Here is a 9,875-nt window from a genome sequence, read left to right on the forward strand (position 1 = left end):
TGTACCTAAACCTTTTTCTTTCAGAATATATGAGGAAAGGGGAAATGTCCCTGAGGAGCCGTACCTGTTTGAGGTAAATGCGTGTGTGAAAATACAGCTGAGAAACCCGAATGAATATGTGATTAAAATACACAGCCGCTGGCAATGGCTGAGATGTGCCCGTGGTTGCAATAGGGTCGGAAAACAGTTTGTGGACTTAGTTAATTTTGCAGCTTCTAACATTAATAAAATGCTAAAATGCAGCAGTTATGTATACATATATACTGTATCAAAAAGTTGTGGGGTTTTGTTTTTTTGTGTTTTTGGTTTTTTTTCCAGACTGATGTGGAGATTTGTTTGATTGATGACAGCTGCAAAAGTCCCATTGAAAGCTTTTGGAATGGAAGCAATACGATGTATGTTTTGCAGAAAGCAGTAAGTGCATATGTTCAGTGTTAACTTTTTAAATGTAATTAAGACTTATGAATTATTATCAAATATTTTCACGTACCTTGCATTTTTACTTACCTGTGCGTTTGTCTTAAAGCAACACCATGAAGAAAGCGACCCAGTGGAAGAATCAAACCCAGGTGATGCTCTTGAGGCATCTAAGCTTGTACCAAAGGAGGGTTCTGGTCCAGTGGCTCTTCCCATCACAAGAGCAAGGTAAGTGTCAAAGATCTGCCTTCCCATTCTGATGCGGTTTTATTTTGCAGCTTCTCTTTCTCTTCCTTATATTCAGAACCTGTGTTATTTTCAGTCCCCAAAAACTAAATTACTCATTAGTTTAGTGAAGAGATTTGACTGTTTTTCATCCCCGGCCAAAAGTATTCCTAACAAAATAGCTGAAGTCAAGGTACTGGAAAAGCATTTGTGAGCTGTCCTGTGAGGTTAATAGGACTGTCTGGGTGTAGGTGAGCAAAGAAAGGCTGTGAAGACTTCAGTGCTTGTTTTTGCAAGGCTTCTCTTAAAAAAAAAAAAAAAATAAAAATAAAGAAAAATTAAATCTGGTTGAGGTCTGTGGCTGTTATAAAAATGTCAAGACTTGGTGCCACAACATGGTGACTAGTTTGCTTAACTAATCCTTTTAATATGCTGAAAATGTAAAATTCAGTTATGATTTAAGAATCTCTGGTCTAAATTAAAATATTACTTACATTCTGAGTTGTTATATCTTACCTCTTCCTGTGTGACTTTGTTGTTCTACCTGTAAGAAGAGGACTGTAATACTGTGTGCTTTCTGTAAAATGACGTGACGTGTGCTAGTGAAGTGTGGTAGATAGGAGCTAAGGGTTTTGTAAGAGAGATATAGCTGTACTTGCTAGAATCTTTTTTTATTTCTCTTGCTTATGTCTCTAGGCGGTTGAATTCCTTATATGCAATGGTGCAAAATCCAAACATGACCCACTTGAAGATAAGACAACTGGTTGTGCTTCCTCCCCTCTGGATAAGGTGTGACAGTTCCGATCCCCAACACACTTACTGGCTTGGAGCTGAGCCTCTCAAAGCTGGACACAAAATCACAGGGATCAACTTGTATACAGTCACATGTAATGGTAAGGTTATAATAATACATATAAAATTGAATGAGGAAGGTTTAAAAATGTGGGAATGTTAATGTAGTGAGGGCATCTTTGTCCTTTGGGTGATGTTGGCTTGGTGCTGCTTGATATTCCTCACTTTAAAAAGCAAAAGAGAGAGATGTTTTTAGCCTATGCCCTGAGGGGAAATAACTTTTTAATTTTCGTACTGCAGCAGTATTAGTGCATGCCTACCTTTACTCAGGTGCGATAACTTAGCAAATTTAATTTTCTACAATTCAACTTTTTAGATGAGCACTGACTCTTACAAAACATTTATATGTTAACACCAGCTCTTATTATCAATAGGACTAATGAAAGCACAATGTCCACTTTATGAAGGACAACATGAGTTGTACTTGACCAAATGGAGTATTTGAGAATTAATTTCAAGTCCCAAATTTCAGTTTTGTCAAATGTTTTTTTATTTTTTGCTTTTTTCCTTTCCCAGGTCCTACAGCTGATAAAACCTGCTTTCCAAACCTGGAGGAGCTCAAAACACAACATAAAATGAGACATCATTCATCTACTGTAGGTTTTTATGATCTGTAATGCCTCCAATCTAAATTTAAACTCTGTTTTTACGTTTGTGGTACTGGTTTTGGGAAGCTTTATAGATTCAATTTAGAATCTCATCTTAGTATGATTCTATAGTATAACAGTCTCTTGAAGTAATATTTGAACTCCCTATGTTTTAATGTATTTGTCTGATACTAGAACTATTTATGTGTGTGCGAAATGCTTTCAAAAATATGTTGTGTATGTACAAAACAATGTTGTGTTGCGGTGTTCTTCATTCTTTTATTAAAATCTGCTTATTATAGGTAATGACGAAAGGATTTGCTCGGTATGAGCTTTTTAGAGCTCCTTCAGTAGAGGACACAATTGGAGACTCTGGAAGCTGTGTATTTGTTGATATGACATGGAAAACTGTAGATAAGATTCTGGAGATGCCCCCTCTAACTTCAGCTGCCATGCTAGTAAGTCAAGAAGGAAAAAACAAACTTGAACTGTTTCTGCAGCTTATGTCATGAGTGGTATAAAGGAGAAATGTAAGTTTGACTCCGGACATATGTGCTTATTATTCTTTATATAAGCAGCACTATGTGTTAATCTAGAAATCATGCTAATATGTATTTTGCTAATGAAAATTTTAGGACACTTGATATGTAAAGTTTGAGACTGACATAAACTTCTGAAACTTTCAGAATATTATGCTGGAGTCTGGAGACCCTGGAAGTTCTGTCTATCGGGTGTACAGAGAACTGCAGTTGCTCCTTGTAAGTATGAGTGAGAAATTCCAGTTTCAGATTTTCAGGGGATGGTGATTTTTTTTGTGTTAATAACTTATTTTTAAACTTCATCAGATATTTAAAAGATGACTTTAACTTTTAGTTTAGAATAAGCTTTGAGTTCAGTTTTAGGCATCCTGAATACAAAGAGGACAACTCACCAACACCGAAGCCAGGAAACTCAAGAAGTTTCCGAATCCATGGTTAGCTCTACTGAGCTGTGTGGTTCTTGGGGAAGTCAACTACATTTGGAAATATGAATGTGCAGAACTGACTCGTGGTCTTTGGATTTTGCTGCTGCCTTTAGACTTTAGCTGAAGGTTTGAAGACGGGTGTGACGGAGTGGCCTGAGCGTTTGGAATCTGAATCGGCTGTTAAACTGGTCCAGGAATTTCTAACTGGTAATTGCTGCTTGTTACATGGGGGGAGATGGATTTCACAGGAGCATAAGGAAATTCCACTTGTTAATGCAATTTATAAAATAATCAAATTTGACATTTTCTGTTGACCAACTGCACAGAATGTTTAAATAGGTTGGTCTGCACATCTATCACTTTATTTTGTCCTAACATCTTGTATAAAAGTAACAATTGTTTCTTCATAAAATAACTCAATTATGTTTAAAAAGCAATTGAGAGAGTTCTGGGTGTGCCTTGCAAGTTATCTGACATGCACGTAAACTTCTAAATGTGTTAAGTGTCCCTTTGGTAGAAAAGAATGCTGACATCTTCAAATGAAGCATTGAAAATTGCTGATTCCTTCTGAAAACTGTTGTAAAAGTGTGTCTTGTCAGAAGTTTAAGCTATTAGAAAACCAATCTAAAAAGAGAATCAGGAATGCACCAAGAGAATTTTCAAATGGAACTATAATTTTTTTTCAGTGTTTAGATAAAACTTGGAGAAACAGACAAACTCTGACAAATAGATGTGGAAGAAAACCAGAGACACTTGTTAGGCCACCTGCTACCCCTTAGTGCTTCCACACTGGAACTTAATAACTTAATGCTTAGGTAACAATGTGGTAAAGGTATCTGGGGAAAATGTATAGCGTATAATAAAAAAAGTTAAAGTATCCTTTTTCACTATACCCTGTAAAAATAATTTCTAAATTGATAAATTGTCTATTAGCCATCCAGTCAGTGCATTTGTCAGTTATGATGTATCTGAGGATTTATATGCTTAGTCTGATGATACTACTTTTCTTGAAGTAATGAAATTTGTTTTTCTCCTCTACTAGATTTAAAGAGGAAGATGTTTGGATCTTGTACATCTGGAAACGGGAATGAAACAGAGGTATATGCAGTTTCCTACCATATAGGAAATATATTCCCTTATAACTGTAGTTATTTCAAACTTTGACTACATCGGGTATATTTATGTATATATGTAAGTACATGTATATACAGAGATCTTTGTCTCTGCTGTGTAAAAATAGTGGAAGGCAGGCCTTACAGGCCAAGTTAGGAGTTCTGTAGCTTATCCTCTGATAGAAAGTCTACTGTCGTTTTTACCTTTAGAAAACCTCCCTGGTTTTTTATTGTAAATGGTCTGCCAGCATCCAGGGCACTGCTAGCTATACATACAGATATTGCATCATCTGAGTCAGTGTAGCAGAGGTAATGTTCTGAGTTAGCACCTGCTGGGCTGTGTTCTTGTGATTTACTAGCAATCTGGGTGGAAAGGTCTGGACCATCTTGAGCCAAATGGTTGGTTTTTACTGGACTGTCTGGTTGAGCTTCACTTGGCTACACTCAGGAGCCTTTCTGATAGTAGGCTTCACTTCCTGGTCCAAAGTTAGCAATTATCCAGTTTGATAATTCTGAAAATAATTAATCTCACTTTTAAATAAAAGTGTGCTTCCAAATTACTATGCACTAGTAGTTGCTGTGTGGTGGTTTCACTGAAACTGGGGAAAAATTAGTGATGGACCAAATTTTCATTTCTGGAGTAAACTTGAATTTGTAAGGTCTTTGTACCTTAGGCATCCTTTTTGACTTAAAAAAATCAAACTCTTTCAGGAAGTCAAATCTGACAGTACTGCAGCAGAGAGTGCGATAAAATCAATTTTCAGTGAGCGAGGAGACTTGGATTTTGCTGAACAAGTGTGGTGCAAAATGAGAAGTAAGTGTATTGTGGTTTGTTTGTTTTTTACCTCACCTCTTTTCCTTTAATTCTTCTATGTATCTAGCAGGCTGTAAGTGAAGTGAATATAAATTTCTCTGGGTTTTAAGGACTGATCAGCTCTTCAGAAACTTGTTATCAACAGGCTTTTTCCAAAAGAGCTAATTTGACGTATGTAAGATGAAATCCTTTCTTATGACACATAAAGGTAGACCAACAACTAGCAGGAGTTCTATTTCATTTCATTGTAAAAGGTACTAAGCAATCAGGAGTATTCATCTGCTCTAAACTGGAAAATTTTATATATAAAGTTTTCTAGGTCTGAAGGACAATCTTAAGCTGATAAAGCTGCACACAAACTTTATCACTCTAGTCATACCACTCTAGTCCTTCAGTCAAATGCTTTTTTGTTTATTTATTACTATTTTTTCTGGTCACACATTATTTTGTTAAACTTTTCCAGAGACAACTACTCCTTTCTGTTTGAGGGATGGAATGTGTAACTTCTTAATCACTTTCATTCCTATTAGTGCAACCACTGTTTAAATCAGAACTTAATAGCTAAAATGTCCTGTCATGACTGCAGCTGCGCAACGTGTGGAGGTTTGTTCCTCGCTTAGGAAGTGGTTAGTTGGATAAATGGATGCTAATAGTTCATATTCTGGATAGATGCTGTGGAGTTACATTTATCAAACATGTTGAGCTGCGATGTGTGTATTGTAGCCAGAATGTGTGATGTGACAATCTGCCTCTGCCAGGTGCTGTTCTCTAAGAGTCATGTGCAGTTCTGTGGGCTATCTTGATCCTTGTTTCTGTAGAGTCACCCTTTTTAAAGTCATGATATGACAAGCTTTAACAAAAAACTGTAATCTGTTATTTCAGCTGTTGTTCTTTGAGGGGTTTTGTTCTTGCAAATATGTGTTGACTTAACAGCTTGAGAGAGATTGACAAATAAAATATTGCATGTTTCTTTTCTTCAAGGTGTCGGTTCCTATCAGGAGGTGGTAGAGTGTTTGTCACAGATCATAAAATCCTTGGCATGTGGTGATATACAACCGTGGGTATGTATTTGTATTTCACTATAAATTACATAATTTTTAGTTGTTTGAAGTAGTTCTTTAAATATAGTTTGTCACTTTACTACTCCTCATTTTTGTGGTGTTTTTTACTTTCCTGTGTCACAGTTTGCCTGTTTCCATGGTGTTGTACTTCTAAAGGATGTTTGATGCCCTCTACACAGTTACATCATAAGAAAACTTTTGTAATTTTTAGATTCATCAAGGCAGTAACAGTTTGCTGAGTAAACTGGTTCAACAGTCTTATCATGGAAAGATGGAGACCATTTCCCTCAGTGGCATCACTCCAATTCAAATGCTTTTGGAGGTTGGTTTGGATAAGATGAAGAAGGATTATGTCAGTTTTTTCACAGGTAAGCCCAATACAAATGAATTTGTTTCTAAATAACTATCGTTTGCACAACTGTATGTTTGTTTTTCACTTTGGAAAAGCCTTTAGGCTGAACTTCAAGTAAAATAAATGCCAGATTAATATAGCCGTGGACTGTGTGGTTTTCTTATCTGTTTACTGTAGGTGGAAAAATAAGACCTTCCTCTTGTTTATCTCTTTCTTTATGGTCTATGTGGGTTAAAAGGAAATCAGGCAAGGGTGTTGATATGTAATAGCTGTGTTTGTACATTCTGTAGTATTTTGAAAGATTTTATATTATTTCTATATATATTATACTGGAAACAAGCTGCAGTGGAAATATTTTTGTGAAGTACATTTTTTTCTTGAGAACATTGTGCCTTTGTTTTCAATATTGTAGCTGTATTTTTTCTGAATCTGTGGGAGGGATTTGTTTTCCCATTGTTGTTGCCTGCTTGCTTCTCCTTCACCTCTTCATTTCTTCATTTCTTTTTGCATTGTTATCCTGTTTTCATTCTTTGTTTCATTTGCTCTTTTATTTTCACTATTTGTAAACCTGTATGTCCCCAGGAGGGTGCTTGTCTCAAGGTATGTCATAAGTTTCTTTGTTGTGCAGCCTTGCTGGTAAATAAGATAATGCCTCAGCTGTGGCACTTTACAGTGTTTTGAATGAGTAACCATGTCAATAAAGAGCATCAGAGTCTTAGTGATTGTGCTTTGGTGGAATTTCCTGTATGATTACCTGAATGTTGCTTGTATTTAATCTTATTCTTTTTCCCTGTTCATTTTACAGGCCGTGATCTTGCAGCATTAACCGACATGGTGAGATGCTCTATGTTTTTTTAAACTCTGAGAGCAGTATAAAGTAGAGCACACAGCTGATGTTGGGATTCAAGTCATATCATCCCTATAAGCTGAGAAACCAAATTGCAAATCATGAGGATGGGACAATATACTGCAGAAATGTCATTATGTTGCTTTCTTATATATTATTTCCTAGGTATGTTGGACAGGTTGCTGTTGGACAGGACAGTGAACCATTGTTCATACTTTGGTAGCAGGAAATTTTGTTCTGGCTCTGCTGGGCCATTCTTAAAATTGTGGGTTCTCAAAAGAAGCAGGAAAATTATTTTAGTATCTGAGGATATGTGAGTGTCTAATTAACAGTAGAAGCTGTTTGCTATTCTAGGAGTACTTCATTTCCACATCAGTTGATCTGCAAGAACAAGTTCATCGCGTTCAAAAGCTTCACCATATGCTGGAAATAATGGTCAGCTCTACAGTCTTTCTGTCTCTTAAACATGAGAACCTCTACCTTTTGACAAAGTAATTATTTCATTTTTACTACTTGCTCTTTAAATGATGAAAACAAATAGGTTCTCTTTGACAGTTGTAAAGAAACTCTCCTAAAAAACCAAAACAACCACCAAACAAAAAACCCTCCTTAATGTAGATGATTGCGGAAGTAGCAGTTGGATCTTCCTGTTAAATTTTGCTTTGTGACTAAAATTGAAAACCAAAGGAAATCAAAGTCTGACTGTAGTTAATTTTGCGCAAGAATTTCCCCAAAGGAAGTTAGTAACTGGTTGATTCTCATTGTAGAATTTGCATGAAGTATTATAAGGAAAACCCTCTAAATGAGAAGCATGTGTTTCAGCTGCCCATCAGACCAGCACTTGTTAAGAATTTCTATCAAAAGTAAGAGAAACTTCAATATCTGCAGCATTAAAATTCAAATGTGACTGAATACCTGACTGAATTCTGACATTTCTTTGATTATTTTCTCAGTGATCACCCAGAAATATGGAAGGTGGACATAATTAGTGGGCATGGACCGAAGGAGGTTAAAACAACATGGCGTGTTAGTACTAATCCTCCATTTGATCATATGACAAATGATACAGGTAAGGAATATGAAATAATTGAAGTACACCTTTTGAACCCAGTTTTTATACTGAATTCAGTGGATCTGAATGTTTTCTTATGTCTTCAGGTGAGATGGTACTTATAGAATATAAAAGACTTCCACAAAGTGGTCACTTTCTGCCTTATCTTTAAAGTGTGACATGATTGTTAAATTTTCTACATAGTATCTTATAACTTATTTCTAAAAATCTTTGTATCTAAGAGTGGGTTTGAAGGCAGGTCAACCTGTTGAATGCTGGCCTCTGGTCAGAGAGGTGCTAAGGAGGGAAGATATATCTTGCTGCAGTCAAATGTAGGACAAGAGAAAATGCTTGAGAAGGGAGAAAAATTAAGCCTATGGACTGGTATAGAAATAATTTGTCTTTTTTGGGATGGGGTTTGGGACAGGGCAATGCTTTGGTAAAGCTTTCCTGTCATTCTCAATTTTTGTCCTAAGCACTCCTTGCATTAGAAGTGAAGGTTTGAAACTAGTTCTTGAAGCTGCTCCAGGAACTAATCTCTACAATTTCTCTTTCTAAGGATACCGTCTAATCACATCTTTTTCTTTTGTTTGTGCAGGTCTCTTTTTGAATTCCACAGTTAAGGGAAGCCATGAAGAAAGAATGTATTTTATTACACTAGCCCAGTGCAGTCAGGTGCATTTTGTGTAGCTGTCTGTTACTCTCCAGGCAGGCACTGGATGGATACAGTAAAGGGGAAAGATTAGTTTTATCTGTGTCCCAACAGTACATCTAGAAAACCTCTGTGGTTTGAAGGAACAGCACATCTTAGTGAGTTATTATTTTCTTCAGAATGCTTGAAGTGTGACATACACAGCCATAAACCAAAATGCATTATGTTTATAAGTAATCTGTATGCAATTATGAATGTATGGTATGATTACTTTGAGAATATCATAATATATTTGTATGTTTACAAGCATTCAGTAAAGTTCTGCACTTTGGGGTTTGAAATTTTATTTTTGTTAGGAATGCTATCAGACACTTTTCAAAGTGAATTATCTCAACAAAACAAGTAACTTAGTTTTATTTTCCTGCTGTCAAAACGCAATCATTGAGACATATTTGGAAGATTGTTTGAGAACATTGTGGATTTCTGGCAGATTGGTTGTTCTATGTCCCTGTATATATATTTTGGAGTATTATTAAACTTCAAATATTTTTTTCCCCTCAATGCCAAGTGAATTAGTTTGGATGAGGTAAACCTAGCTCCCTGTAAACTAAACTAGAGAGATGAGAGTCAGGTTAAATCTGACTCAGATGTTGTCTGTGGGAACGGCAGGATGTGCAGTTCCAGCTAAAGGGCCTTGGACAGGTTGTACAGAAGTATGTTTTTGAGTATAAGAAGCAATAGCCCAGGCCAGTGAGAACAATATCTCGGGTCAGAAAACTGCCCCCCCCATGTATGATGTGTGAATGTTGGGCCTGGGTGTGTGAATGAGTGGGTTGGAACGCCACCCACAAGATATGCATGGGAATGTGACTGAGAACAGTCACAACATGAGTGTGGTGTGTTTGGAATAACAGTTTTTTGAAAAAAAAAATCCAGGCCTA

At 36.4% G+C, this 9,875-nt stretch overlaps 1 protein-coding gene across 6 annotated transcripts in view; it reads left to right on the forward strand.

Moving 5' to 3' along the window:
• ZWILCH (zwilch kinetochore protein) overlaps positions 1 to 9,875 on the forward strand; it is a 191,715-nt gene that overhangs the window by 420 nt on the left and 181,420 nt on the right. For 4 of the 6 annotated variants that reach the window (XR_010475233.1, XR_010475230.1, XR_010475232.1 and 1 more), the window contains exons 2-18: positions 25 to 73; positions 319 to 414; positions 527 to 645; positions 1,339 to 1,535; positions 2,011 to 2,090; positions 2,384 to 2,539; positions 2,768 to 2,839; positions 3,159 to 3,252; positions 4,088 to 4,143; positions 4,869 to 4,971; positions 5,953 to 6,032; positions 6,244 to 6,400; positions 7,190 to 7,218; positions 7,586 to 7,722; positions 7,999 to 8,094; positions 8,185 to 8,300; positions 8,881 to 9,092. Coding sequence is in view for 2 of the 6 variants with exons in the window: in XM_065075973.1 (XP_064932045.1) it covers positions 25 to 73; positions 319 to 414; positions 527 to 645; positions 1,339 to 1,535; positions 2,011 to 2,090; positions 2,384 to 2,539; positions 2,768 to 2,839; positions 3,159 to 3,252; positions 4,088 to 4,143; positions 4,869 to 4,971; positions 5,953 to 6,032; positions 6,244 to 6,400; positions 7,190 to 7,218; positions 7,586 to 7,722; positions 7,999 to 8,094; positions 8,185 to 8,300; positions 8,881 to 8,972 (1,729 nt within the window). In the remaining 4 variants the exon portion in view is untranslated. Of the gene's footprint in view, positions 1 to 24; positions 74 to 318; positions 415 to 526; positions 646 to 1,338; positions 1,536 to 2,010; positions 2,091 to 2,383; positions 2,540 to 2,767; positions 2,840 to 3,158; positions 3,253 to 4,087; positions 4,144 to 4,868; positions 4,972 to 5,952; positions 6,033 to 6,243; positions 6,401 to 7,189; positions 7,219 to 7,585; positions 7,723 to 7,998; positions 8,095 to 8,184; positions 8,301 to 8,880; positions 9,496 to 9,875 lie in introns of those variants that run through there. The other 2 variants (XM_065075973.1, XM_065075974.1) reach the window with 2 other exon arrangements.

This window comes from Columba livia, chromosome 11 (assembly GCF_036013475.1).
Source record: "Columba livia isolate bColLiv1 breed racing homer chromosome 11, bColLiv1.pat.W.v2, whole genome shotgun sequence".
Lineage (NCBI taxonomy): Eukaryota > Metazoa > Chordata > Aves > Columbiformes > Columbidae > Columba > Columba livia.